We start from the raw sequence: 14563 nt of genomic DNA, 5'->3' as shown, positions 1-14563 counted from the left end.
TGAAGATTATGTTACACTCTATGTCCCAAGATGGTTGTGAGGAGCATTTGGAATAATGGATGGGAGCCTGATTTGAAAATTAAAATGTTGTAAAGGCAAGGTCTTATTCCTAGTTTTTCTATGATTTTACATGTGTCCAGCAGTACCAAAAATCAATATCACACATTTTCAAATCTCAAATATTATGTGCTTAGTGCTGCAAAAAGGATTGTGGAGAATATAGAAGTAAAACACATGATCCAGGCCGCAAGGAGCTCACGTACCAGGGGAGATCACCAATGCTTGATGACCTCATTGTATAGTTCACACTTCATTAAATAGTCCACACCGAGCCATTAGGGAAGACCATAGAGGAGACCGTTAGGAGGTTGGAGAAGCAGAGAGGCCTCATGCAGTCTGGGTGGGGCTTGAATAGGTGACAGGGAAATGGTACAATCTCCCTGGTTTTTTTTGGGAAAACCAGGGCCAAAGACACCCAAGGGCAAATGATATATTGGGTTCAGGGTGCATCAAGAAAAAGTGATGGACCAGACAGACAGTGCTGAGTAATAACAGGGAACCAGCTGGGAAGCAAGGGGACAGATCCTAGTGGAGGGGAGTCCCAAGACCCAGGCAGGGCTGAGTCCCCAAAGAAAGAATGTACCCACATAAGCAGCTCTACACCCCAATATCTACACCGCTGTGTGCTCAGTGCATCTGGTAAGGAGCTGATAATGTTGTTGTGAGGAGAAATTGAAAATCTCTTTCCAAATGTCTTGGAAACTGTATAAGCGAATGTAAATCTTAGTTTATTTTAATAAATAAAGATAACTCAGGAATAGGAGTAATATTTTCCTCTTGAATTTCAGAGGGCATTGATTGTGGAAAATCATCCAGGACAATGCATTTTTTAATCTTGAATTATTATTTATGGAAATACTAAATGAAACACTTGGGGAGAGAAATAGTAAGATTGCATGCTTAGAACATTTATGAGTTTTGCAAAAAGATCCATCAAATTGTAGAGCCAGCTAGCTTCCCTTCACCTTGGATTTCAAAGCGCTTTTTGGATTTGGATTTTTGTTTTGTTAAAAAATGTTCCCCTAGTCTTTGAATAGCTGGCACCGGGACCCATGCCCACCTAGGTCATTAACATGGTACCACTGGTTTTAACGATGCAGGTTTGGCAAAAAACGGAGACTGCAAGGTGGATGAATGACAAGACAATAATAATGAAAAATACATATTTATGGACCTCTGCAAGCACTGATTGTTGATTTAGTACAGCGTAATGGACACTAAAATTCTCAGATTTTCTTCAGCCATCTTAAGTAATTATTTTTTGATTCTTACATCAGAAGTTTCAAAAGTTTTTATTTTTTTTCCCATGCTTTGTAATGCCTGTTAAATTGTCACAGGATTACGTTTGTTTAGGCATATATAAAACGTTTATACTCTTTTGGAAAGTAGCGTTCGGCTTTTAAAGCCTATGTCTGCAAGTAAAGCCAGTGGATGTGAAATAAGCCAACAGTAAACCGAGGCAGCTGGCCACTAGAGAGCATTTATGGGTTATTTAGGTGCTATGACGAAACCATCAGTCTGACTCTCGTGGGGACTTTCTTCTAAGTGGGCAACTTATTTGCAGGCATAACCGTTTTTCCAACAAACCTCAGTTTGGTGCATTCTCATGGTCAGATTGCGTTCAACCTGACCCTAAAGTTCCAACAAGACAGGCCCAACCACTTCTAACCGTAGCAGGACAGAGAATGGACAAGGCAAAACTCAGCAGAGTGGAGCTGCCCTGTAGAGAAGCCACCCCTGCAAGGAGCAGGGGGCAGCCTGGGAATATCTTTGGGGATCTGAACCCCTCAGCCCACTGTTCCAGGTAATGAAATATCTTTAGATAGTCAGGCCAGTTTCCGAGCAAACTAATAAAATCTGTAGGTCTAAGTCTGGAAACAATTTTGTCATGAGGATGTAAGTGTGGGTTTTGATAGGTTTAATTTAAATGGATGTTGGAATAACATGGGGAACCCTGGGGCTAAGAGCTGCAACCCCATCTATTTGGTCCCATTAGAATACCCATCATAACTGCCTGGGGGAATCAGGAACATTCTCTCTGCTAGAGGTGAGCTGAGGAAGGGCTATTCATCCGATGACCAGGAGAAGGACTTACTGCTCCAGGACAGAGGTCAGCAAACTACGGTCATTCCTCCAGCGTTCTCCTTGACCTGGGAATCGTATTTTTAAAATAAGCAGCCATTTCAGGCCACAGGAATCAGGACTTATTACCGTAAAGAAGAGAAGCCTGTTCCTTCCAGGGCTAGAACATTTTGTAGGTGACTTTTCAAGTCTTAACCATGTGCTATTACGACATCATTGAAATGTAGTCAGGGTAAAGTCAAGACATTTAAATGGAACTATTTATTTCCTTAAAAATATAGCTTAACTTTCCCTCTCCAGCTCTAGAAGGACGATTAGGAGGAAGGGAGACACGATGACACGACTGTTCTTATAAATCCTCGGGGGCTGTTGTGAAGCATCCTTGGTGTCAGTCCTGTTCATGAAACCTCACATCCCTTTTTCCACTCAGACAGGTCTTTGCCCTCACAATGCTTCTTCCAGCCTTGCCTAAGGAGGAGAGGGAAGCAGGAACAACAGAGCGAAGCATGACAATCCAAATATTCTGAGGTTCATAAACCATAGACAATTCACCCATGTAACCAGTGGTGCCCAGGGTTTAGTGTCATTTGCTTCTGAGATCCAAGGCCTCCATCCTTTTGCCTTGTTAAGACTTTCCTCTCCCTGGTTTTTTCCTAATCCATATTAGCCTCGGCAACAAGTAAGCAACGTTTATGAGGATGGGGCATTTGGTTAAACATTCACATCTCTGGAAATTTGGGATCCCCACGTGAGTGACCTGATTAGCAATGTTCACAAGAAACACAGCCGCAGAGATGCCGGCGGGCGCCAGCTTAGCCATGTCTCATGCACTACCTGGGGAGGTTTCCTGTCCATTTCTCACGCAACTGACATGGTCATTTTCCTCTCCCTGCCATAGACTTCCAAAATCTTATCCAAATCTAGAGCAAGCTCGAGCTTTTTCCTCTGGTGCATTGTCTTCACGGATGCTCTCCAATTCACATGAGAAAGCACCTCTCTCTTCATTGTTTGGAACGCCTTGACGTTGGAAGCAATTGCAAATTATTCTGACTCCTTACCACCTCTCCTCCCCATACTAACCCCTTCTACCAGGTTCACTGCACATCCACACACTAATAGAGGAAGATATATAGACTAGGTCACATGAAAATCGCTGGACCACTCTGCACAGATGCACTTGTCTCCATCCCCTGCAGCGGTGATGGACGCACACACTGTAGCTTCCACCCACGTCAGCTTGTCTCCCAAGGAAAGATTCTTACCAGTAGTTCATCCCATCTGTCTCCTTAACAATTTTCTTGGCACAGATAATTGCATCTGTGAGGTCGTCAGTGATCAAGGCTGTAAGAGAGAGTAGAGGGTTAGCCAAGATTTTATTGGTGGAGCTGGGGAGGCCCGAAACAGATTTTCTTCACTTTTCTCACTGCTTTTGGAGCAGGAGGGTTGGAAGAACTCTGAGCCGTGTCCTTATTTTTGTTACACTTCTTCACAAATCAAAGAACTGTTTTTGTTTCTAGACCAGCCACATCTTAAAGTTTCAGACTCCTTGATGTTTCAGAGGAATGGACCAGCCCTGAAAGGTTTTTGGAAATGTGTATAGGGAAAACACAACAGGAAAATGTTTTTTATGTCCTAAAGAAACACACAAGTGAGAGAGGACAGTACAGTGTTTTCTTTACTTGTCTTAATTTGACATGGAACATCTCTTTATAGATAATTATTAAACTTTTGTCTATTGTAACTTTCTGGTTTGTGCAATAATTTTCTTTTTACCCAAGGTGTTTTTCACATGCAGAAATTTTTAAGTTTTATGTCAAATACATCAATCTTTGTTACTTTTTCTATGGCTTTCAGATGTAACAAATCTTTCAACTGAAAATGTGTTCATTGATATTGCTTCACCAGAAGTGGCCTCAAAATCCTTCTCAACACAAACATGACAGAAAAAGGCAAATAAACAAAAAAAAAAGTCCAACATCACTTCTGTTGCAGGTCGGTTTCTCCAGAAGCAGATGCTGAGATGGGTTTGGAGTGCAAGGTATTTATTAGGGATCCACACCTGTAGAAGAAATGGGCAGAAGCAGGACCGGGCAGGCGGAGACCATAGCTGTGATCTAGGCCCATCAAACCTCACCCCCTGGCCTTGAGCCGGTGGTGAATGTTACCCATCAGAGTTGCCCAGGTTGGACCCCTCTGAGGCCCAGGTTTTATACCCCTGCTGCACTCACTCCCCGGGTGTGGGCTGCCCACAGGGGCAGGACCTTAGGGGATGCAGCTCTTGACACCCGAGCAGGTGCCAGTAGACAGTGCGCAAGTCACACAAATGCAGCTGGGACCAGATGTCCTTCCTTTGAGGGGAACCTGGGAAATCCACATCCACGCCCACCACAACCACCAAGCCAAGACAGAAAAACCCAAACCATTTGACAGCATTTCTATTTATCAACTGAGCAAAAATTTTGGAGAAATTGGGTAACGCTCGATATTGACAAGGGTGCAATGACATATGCACTCCTGAGTTCTTGCTGATGGACGTGTAATGGATTCAACTTTTCTGGAAAGCAAATAAAGCTTTATTAGCTTATAAAAGTCTTTTGCCTTGTTTCTGGGAAGAGAATTATTTATAACAATAGCTATTGCTGTTAGTTGACCTTTATGGAAAATGTACCCTATGTCCAGCACATATGAAGCCTCTTCATGCATTATCTCCCTCATACTACATGATTACCATGGTAACAGCCATTACCATCCCTGTAAACTGAGGCCACACACCCAGTAAGCGAGTCTGCCTTCAAACCTAAGGCTACTTCCTTCCAACAGAGCTACTGCAGCTAAGGTTTCCGCCTGTGCAACACCGTCTGCTAACTAAGTCGATAATAAAAGTATAAATACTTCATTCATTTTTCAAGTAATTATTAGGAGATTATCCAAACTTAAGGGCTTGGTATCTAACACATGTTCAGATTACTTAGAAACACTTTATTTCATGTGCATACATTCTTGATGAGTGCTTGAGACACTGTGGTTTGTGACTGAACGTGGTTGGGGCCTGTTTCCTAGGAGAAGTGGGTTCTCTGGGGTCTCCAGGGATGGAAGGACACAGATTACACAGAGTGGGGAGGAAGCAGAGGGTACGCTGTTCGACCTGCCTCGGCGCAGCCCTGGGGCCAGTACACAGAGAACAAAGCTCGCGCTTGGGGTGAGGCAGGTTGCCCGTCTGGAGAGGCTGTGCGCGGTTTGGTGGGGGGAGTAGATACTGCAGGCCCAGGTCGTACAGAGCGTGGAAGGTGTTTGTCAATGTCCCACTTTGTTGCACAGCTGAGATGTTTTGCAAGTGCAAGTTGGACGTGACTTTGAATTTCCTTAGGATAATGTGTTAAGCTAGCTCGGGGCTGGGGAATAAAGAACCTGGCACGGGGCTGAGATGTGAGAAACCCAGTGAAATTGCCACAGAGGGGCAGCAGAGGGGCAGAAATGAGCCCAGAGAGCAGGTATGTACCGGCACCCGAGCCAAGAATGGTTTCTGCTCGATTCACTTCAAATAGACAATTCTGTCTAGTCAAACACAGATAAGGAAAGGGTTACGTTGAATGTCAAAGCATCGTTCCATGGAATCATTTATTCTCCCCCATCCAACAAAAGAAAACAGCAACAATCTACACGAAAAGAACTCGTTCTTTTCAGTTAAGATGAGTTCTACTGCGAAGTCTGTCTCTCCCCAGCATAGCCCTGGCCTCCAACGGAAATACCACTATCTTAACCCAGAATTTACATCTCCTTGTCCTCTCTGAAGTGACAATGGCCAACTCAGATACCAGGCTGATACGAGAAATAGAGATTAATATAAGTGGGCTAGACTAGATACAGGGGACAATGATGGTTTTCTTAAACATCTCTTATTTTAATGAGGACTAAGTTATTGGAGGGAAATAAAGATTGCTATTATATTATTATATGTATGTGAGTTTGTGTATACATAGATATGTTTATATTTCTATATATGTATATATAACAGATATTATGTCCAAATAGTTTGGGAAGGTCGGCAGCAATTTGAGGAGTATGATTTGGTCTGGGACTAAGAAGAGTGTGTAGCTTCAGCAGATGGGCGTGAGGTGCATGTATTCTGTACACGTATGAGGTGTCACCCACATTGCACACACACTCTAATGCTAGCTTGTTTCTAGGTTCCCATGACAAATGTCCCTACTTCTGTAATCCATGGGACAGAATGACATTGTCCCTAAGTACAGCCTCTCTGGCCTGAGGCTGGGGGTGGCCGGTCATAGAGGGTGCTTAGGGTGTAAAACCAACATCCTGTTTTCTATTTTAAAGCTGTCCCTAAAAATCCCAGGCTTTTTATGATGAGAAAGCAGATATGAGTGATCCTTCACCTCTAACCATGAACCATCTAACATTTTAATTTCTGAGACTCCATGGTTGTCTTGCAGATATACATTTACCCCAGACTTCCTTAACCGCCACAATATTGGACAATACTCAATCAGTAAACTGCATAAAGTCAAGCACGGCCGTGAGCAGCAGATTTTCTCTCCTACTGTAAACAACTAGACAACCAGACAAAACATGTGATCATGATTTTCAGGCATTAGACAACAGGGAATGCAGAATCCTTGAGAGATAGAAACCAGACGAGGCTCACCTTGTGACAGCTGTGACTGTCTGCCCAGTGCCACTTTCCAGACCTTCAAGGTAAAACCCAGACGGGAGATGGCAGTCTACGTGGAGGAGACAGAGATGAGAGGCTGAGACAGTTGGCATTTGTCGAGAGGGTCCCTGAGAGGAAGGAGTCACCAAAAGGAGCACGCCTGAGCTCTGCCACTGAGTCTTTGGCTGAAGGCCCAACCGGGCATGTCAAGGGTAAAACTCCATGAGACTAGTCAGAGAACTGTTGCGAGGGACCTCAACAATTGCAGGGCTCAGCCAGGGCTGGGAGACATGACTTCTGACTGGCCAGAGGAGAGAGACTTTGCTGAACCTTAGGATAGTCAAGAGAGGCTAAAAGGGAAATACCTTGAGAGTAAGGCTGAACTAGCCCTCCCATAATGACTGCTCTAGAACATCCCTGACCAGAACTAACTGCTTGCCAAGATGAACTTCAAAAATCCTTAAAGGAAGACAACACGATCCAGACACTCAACAATGTAATACACACGCTGTCTAGTATCCAATAAAAAGCGATCACATGTACAAAGAGGTATGGAAATGTAACCCATAACCAGGAGAAAGATCAGTCAAAGGGAAGACCCAGAAGTGACAGAGTTGATTGAATTAGCAGACAAGAAATTTAAAACAGTGCTTATAAATATGTTGATTGCTATCAAGGACTTACAGGAAAACATGAATCGAATGAGAGAAATGAAAGATGTAAAATAATTACCTAGCACTGAAAAAATGCATTATCTTAAATGAAACATTCAATTGGTGAATTTAATAGATTAGGCACTTCAGAAGAAAGATCAGAGAACTTGAACATAGGGTGGTGGAAACAATTGAAAAAGAAAAAACACAGAAAGCGAAAAAGGCTGAAAAAAAAATGAAGAGCCTCAGTGACCTATGGGAAAACATCAAATGATCTAACACATGTGTTATTAGACTCCTAGAAGGAGAAAGATTAAAAAATTATCCACTCGGGGATCCAAAATGTTAGGGAATATCAAGCAAGATAAACACACACAAAAAACAGACATTTGTGATCAAATTGCTGAAAATTGGTGACAAAGAGGAAATTGTAAAAAGGGGCTAGAGGGAAAAGGACACATTACCTACAGGGAGCCCAATGAGAAAATCAAGGGTCAACTCTATTATATGTGAAGTGGTATAATGTTTTTTGAAGGTAGAATGTGATGCATATTGTAAACCCTAGAGGAACCACTAAAAATAAAACAGAAGTACAGCTAATAAGCCAGTGGTGGAAATAAGAGAGAATACTGAAAATATTCAATTAATCCAAAAGAAGGCAGGAAAAATAAACCAAGAACAGATGGAATAGATCCCACCAATAGATGGTAGATTTTAAAGTAATCATATCAGCAATTACATTAAATATAAATGATCGAAATCAAGGTTCAGCAAACTATGTAGGGCCCACAGGCCCACCCTCTGTTTTTGTAAATAAACTTTTATTAGAACACAATCATGCCCATTCATTTACATATTGTCTGTGACTGCTTTTGTGCTACGTGAAGAGTTGAATAGTTACAAAAGAGACTATAAGGCTCACAACACCTAAACTGTTTATCTGTCCCTTTCAGAAAAAGTTCCCTGGTCTAAACATTACTGTTGAAAAGCAGAAATTGTTGGACTGACTATAAAAGCAACACCCAATTATATGCTGTCTATGAGAAATTCACTATAAATGTAAACATATCAAATATATTAATGATAGGTTTTTTTTTTGAAGTTTTCATTTCCCAGCATAATCTCTGCTTTCAATAAGTTACTTTTATCTGGTTTTTGTTGTTGTTGTTGTTGGTGGTGGTGGTCTCATTCTTTCATGTCAGTGACACTCCTATGAAGTCTAATGTCCCTTAGTTATCTGCACTTATTTAGGAGAGGGACACTAAAAAGCTGATTAGGAGTTCTGTACACAGAGGTGGGGATTTTCAACTGTACATATCACTGTAGGGAGATCTAGCTAGTTTGTTCACTGGGAGGCCCCACTTTAGTTATTTCCTTTCCATCTGGCTGGATTCCCCAGAACAGGGTCTTCTCTTCTGGAGAGCCTAGGCTGGCTGCCAACATTCCAGGATCGGAGTGGAAGAAGGTGACTGGGACTACAGAAACTTAACTCCATGTTTAGTACGGAGCTCTCACACTCAAATGTTGGCGAGGTCCCTCAATTGAGAGACATTCTACTTATCCTGTCCAGGAGAGAGAGCCCCAGTATCCTGCCAGGGTTGTGGAGGAGCAGTCAATACATGAATGGAATCAGGAGGGGAATCAGCTGCTCCTTAACTGGATTTCCAACTGGTCTTCCTGTTTTCAACCTGCCTTCACCCCAGCTTCCAGAAGTAGCTGATGCTGCTGATTTCTGAGCCCTTTTGGGATCCTGTGGTTGCTTCTTGGCTTTCCCACGGTCAGTTTAAGATTCAGGATTTAGCAATTCTCTAATTGCTAAATTAGTCACCATTTGTCCTCTTGCTTTCCAGCTTTTAACAATATACACATCCAACCACCATGTTTAACTAGAAGACTCTATTGGTACGCTCATAGGGGGTGCTAATGAGAGTGACCAAGAAGGGGAGGAGTTTAAAAGTCAAACCTGTAGCAAAGTGAAGGTACTGAATGCTTGAGCCTCAGAGATAAGAATTGAAGATGAGAAATACCTACTAATTATTTTCAAACATTTAATAAATTGCTGTGTATAAAATAGAGAAAATCTGTTTTGAATAAATCCAGAAGGAAAAACTAGCATTAATGGAATAAAGCTATAAGGACATGGATTTTGGCTTAACAAAAGAACGCTCTAAATTAAGGGCTGACCAACAGTTGGTCAAGAGGTAGCGAGCATTCCATAGTAATGTAGGAGTAGGGACAACTTATTAGGTAAATTAACATAGTGTTCTATCATTCATACATTCACACTTATGTACTGATTATCTTGTATGTGTCCAAGAGAAATAAAAGTTTATTTCTTGCTCCTAAAGAATTTTATCACTCTTTGTCTTCACCCTTGTTCTTTTCCCTCCATTCATTTAGTTAATGAATATTTCTTGAGCTCCAACAATGGCCAGGGACCATTCTAGGCACTGAGGATACACCAGTGATCAAAACAGATAAAACTCCTGCCCTCACGGAGCTTACCTTCTAGAGGGGGCGCAGACAAGACAATCACTTACTTCACTCCATCCTTCTACTCTTGAGTGTCCCTTGCATATTCTTCTCCATACCACCAGCCATGACCATCCTTCAGGTCTTTTTATCTCTCACTTAAATCATCTCTTCTTTAATCTCTCTCACACCCAGCTTGCATATTAATTTTTCTGAAGCAATGTGGAATCAACTGACCTATTCTGATTTCCTAGTGCAGGCAGAAATCAGTGTAAGCTCCTTAGCCTGGGTCCCAAGGTCCTCTGTGGTCAGGTAGTCATCAACGTTTACAACCACATGTCCTGTTATTTTTCATGCACCTTTTTGCTTTTTTGTTCTCCTTACCTGGAATGACACTTCTCTATCTTTGAATATCCAAATCTTACCTATCTTCCAAATCTTAGATAAAATATCATTATGTCTACAAAGCTTCCCATGACTTTATTAATAATATCTCTTTCCTTGGAAGCCCACACCTGTTTACAGTCATTTATCGAACTTTGTATAAGCACATATTCTCTTCCCTCACACCAGAATTCGTGTCTGATGCGTCCTGCTATGCTCAGTTCTGTGCACACATATATTTCTCAAGTGATTGAAGTAAAAGGCTTGGAAGAGAATTCTAGTGTCATTTCTACTGTTTAAGAAGTGCTATGTGAAGTGAATTTATTTGTCTCATTCTGTACAAAGAAGCATAAACTGCATGTATTGAGTGAATTGCTTATGGAAAGCAGTGGTGAACAGCTTTTTCCTTCTTAATGAATATATTTAACTTTTCTATGCATGAAAGGGTAGTAAGGTCATCTATCCAGGCCCCTGTTTTTGTGGTGGGCTTCATAAAAACCACCCTAGAAGGGAAATGTCATCTTTGGACAAGTAGGCCACAGAATCATGAGTGTCACCTTGGGGAACTGTTGAATAATTTATTAGCCTGGTGCAGACCTACTTGCACATCTGGATTCCAAATTTTGGTTAAAGCAGAAGGTGGGTGGATATTCCATGATCAGCTTTCCTGCCTATCCCTAAGGATAATATTTGTAGAGTCAAAAGCATACCTGAGCAGGCCACATGACAGTGGTTTTTCTCTTGCAGCTTCGCACGTCTGCACCACGTGTAACTGTTTATCTGAAAAATGCCATAGTCGGTGCTTCCGTCCTCCAGGTCGGTCTGAGCAGTGGTGTTGTAGTGGCTCTCGTAGTAGGCCATGCAGATCCCTAGAGGGAGAAAAAGCCAGAAATGTGAGGGAAAAAAAATGCATTTTTTTTCTCCAACCCTGCTCTTAGGGGGACGGTTCCCTTATACATGTTAAGGGAACATGCTCTGCTCCCGACAAACCTTGGGGAGGGTCAGGGCTGGTAGTGCACCCGAGGGGTACAGGATGGGCAGAGTGGCACACATAGTCAGTGGCTGAGTTTGGACTGGACTAAACGTCAGGTCTGCCCTCTACACTGTCAGCAAGAATGGTGGTGTTTTCCCCTCCCCTTGCTGGTGTCATTCGTACAGGACTCCAGGAGTGAGGAGAGGAGGGGCAGGGAGGAGGAGAGAAGCCCCCGAGAGCAGCAGTTCAGGACATGTGAACAGCCAGCAGCCGTCCCTGGTGGGGCAGAGCATGGACGGGCTGGGAGCAAACAGAAGTGAGTGTGGATGCAGCCTTTGACATCTCAAGGGAGAGTCCAAGGGAAGAAAGAGAACAGCAAGGGAGAAATCTCACAGTTTCCAAGGCTAAAGCCCCGGTAATTGTCCAGGCCAGCCCTCGAAAATATTTTTGCCAGTTTACAGCGAGTGTAGAGTTTGGGTTCAACGGCTGCGATCAGGCAGCCCATCAGGGCCAAGGTACCAGCAGCCTTCATCCCCAGGCCTGTTGAAGGCAGAACCTGTCAAAAATGAGAGACCGCATCAGTCAGCCCTGCTTTGTCCTGATTCCTGACACTAAGTCTATCGCCAATGAGAACTTCGAAATCTGCCAGCCTAGATGTTTCCTGTCACTTGTGACCATTCAGAACCAGCATCAGGGAGAAACCAAGGACAGTGAGTACACAGTACAGGGAAAGGGTGAGTGCAGGCTCTCTAACCCTTTCCACATGGTTACTTTCAAGTAAATGCTATGTTCCCGGGACCAGGCATGCAAAGAAATTAACCCTCTATTAAAGTCCAGATGGAAACCACAGAGTGTGAAGCATTTCTAGGATTCCCATTTTAACTCTATGAAACGAAACAAAGCAAAACAAAAAATAGAATACAAAGAGGTAACCGTTCCCTATGCACGTGGAGACAGACACCTCAGTTTCAGTCAGAGATGAAATATACATGGGTCTACATGGACAACTTTAAGATTTATTGTTGGGGGTTTATTAAAGGGAGAAGATTTAGCACCTTATCCTTCTTCCTTTCTCTTTTCTTGATACTTTTCCAAACGTGGGAATGTTGCTTCAAAAATATCAGTGTTACATTGCAAATGCGATGTTTTTGGGGTTTCTTCCGTCACTGTTTCATGGGCCTTCCTAAAAGTCTGGTGTCAGCTGAGGAGCAAGAAGGGGTGGATATGACTATGGGTCAAAAGAGGAGGAAAGTGTTGGTGGTGGGAGTGGAGAGGACATAAAGGGACCCCACTGAATTATTTAAAATGGGAGTAGGATCAAGAGGTCCATGCCTTATTGGCTACTGGTTTTCCAGAAGTGATTCCTCTCTTGAAGGAATCTGTCTTCCCCAGATAGAACAACCTTGCTGGGATGAGGGTGGAGTGAAATTTCTGATAACTGCTCCTCATACCGAACCTGATATTCATACATATTTTCATCCAGTATCACTTTCTTCATCTGCCTAGAAGTTTCTAGAGTTGTTAGTTTCTCCTCGTGGAGCTAAGTTTTCCAATTGAGAGTTGAGGCTAAAAACAGGGCTGAGTATTCAGCAAGGCCAGAGGGAGAAGCTTTATGGGGGCTTTAAAGTAATTAAGCAATAAGGTGACTACATCTCAGATGGGGTATCTAGAATACATACTGGTGAGTAGCAAGGGTCATTAACTAGGTCTGCTTTTGTGAGTAAAGTTTTATTGGAACATAGCCACGCCCATTCGGTAATATATTGTATATGGCTGCCTTTCCCAGTTGAGTGTTGTGTTAGAGACTGTATTGACCACAAAGTCTAAAATATTTATTATCTGGCCCTTTTTAGCAAAAGTCCCTGGGGTATAGCAGTGAGCTATACCTTAGCATTGTGCCAGGCACTGAGAAGGAGACCAACGAGGTTTATGACACAGAGCTTACAAATTCAGATGGTTTCCACCCCTTGTCTTAGAATCTCACTGGTCTCAAACAAATCAAAATAAAACAAAACCCCACAGCAGCGCTGGACCCAAGTACAAAGTTCTACATCCTTCAAGCTGGGGGGTTGCCATTGCTGATTCTTTGGGACAGTGGCTTCATTAGAGTAATTTAGGTCTTACTAAAAAGGTACCTGCCTCACAGACACCCCTCAGGTGATTCTGGTGGAGAAACACTTCTACTTACTCAATCAGTGATCGGCAGCTCACACGAGCTTCCTGTATCCCATGAAGCCATTCCTGATTCTTACAAGGCACAAGTGATCTTGGCCTCAACCAAGGACCTTTCTTTAGAGCTTTAGAGAAAGAAGAATTCTTAGCTCTTTTGTCTCCAACTGTCTAGAGATTCTAGAATTCTATTTCTTGGGACTTAGGTGGTAACTACATTTTGGAACTTTCTACTTCTCCTTTCTTCTTCTTCCTCACTACTCGACTCCACTGGGGCCTCCCATTCCAGTGAGAGCTTGTTCCTAAAGCAGCAGTCTCTAAACTTTATCACAAATCCCATTGGTAAAGAAAATAAGTGTGTATTCCCAGTAGGTATATATTGAATTATAAATCACACTCATGTTCTTCTGTATTAATATGTTATGTAAATTATAAACATAATAAAACTAAAATTTGAAAAAGGGTGAGACAGAGGTTAAATTAACATTCAAAACTTGTATTAACAGCACAAAATGTCTTTCTCTAATTGAATTGTTATTATTAATAAAATATTTTTAGTGAGATCAGAAAGATTGAATGGGATTCATTAGATTTGAAAACTTTGGTTTAATGCTTTGTGGATCAATAATTAAAGGGCTAGTTTCAAGATCCATTTATTTCCATGCTCAGATTTAATGGATATTTGAAATTAATTCTCATTGCGGTATGCAGATCTAAGGAAAAAAAAATCTTGTTGGCTGCACATAATAATCATTATATTCTTTTCTTAAATTCTATATGCCAATGAATCAATTAATTAATCAATTAATCATTTGTTTATTGTATCCGAGGTTTGCAGTAATTTGTAAGCATGTGTTTAAAAATTCCACCTAACGTGTATCTCCGTTCTCGATGCTGGCAGACTCTAATGGTGAGAACTGAATCGTCTGGTGATCTTTCCGATGTATAATTTAGATTCAGGAAAAATCCTAATAACGAATCTGGATTCTTGAAGTTTACAACGAAAGACAAACTATTTATCAACAAATAATAAAACCAATCAAAATGAGATTTTTTTTTTTCAACCAGAAAGACACTCTAGAAATGTCATAGTCTAGTACT

General features: G+C 42.0%; 1 protein-coding gene across 1 annotated transcript; it reads right to left on the bottom strand.

The window, feature by feature from the left end:
- Nucleotides 1–2540: 2540 nt before the first annotated feature.
- LOC103010320 (lysozyme-like protein 1) lies at nt 2541–11825 on the bottom strand. The gene is made up of 4 exons (XM_007188423.2): nt 11687–11825; nt 11031–11189; nt 3405–3483; nt 2541–2610 (listed from the first exon to the last, which is right to left on the bottom strand). The coding sequence occupies exons 1-4, from the start codon at nt 11823–11825 to the stop codon at nt 2541–2543; spliced, it is 447 nt and encodes a 148-aa protein (XP_007188485.2).
- Nucleotides 11826–14563: the final 2738 nt, after the last annotated feature.

Source organism: Balaenoptera acutorostrata, chromosome 3 (genome assembly GCF_949987535.1).
Source record: "Balaenoptera acutorostrata chromosome 3, mBalAcu1.1, whole genome shotgun sequence".
Classification (NCBI taxonomy): domain Eukaryota; kingdom Metazoa; phylum Chordata; class Mammalia; order Artiodactyla; family Balaenopteridae; genus Balaenoptera; species Balaenoptera acutorostrata.
Note: the sequence above shows the minus strand (reverse complement) of the source record. Positions and strands in the feature narration are given on the sequence as shown.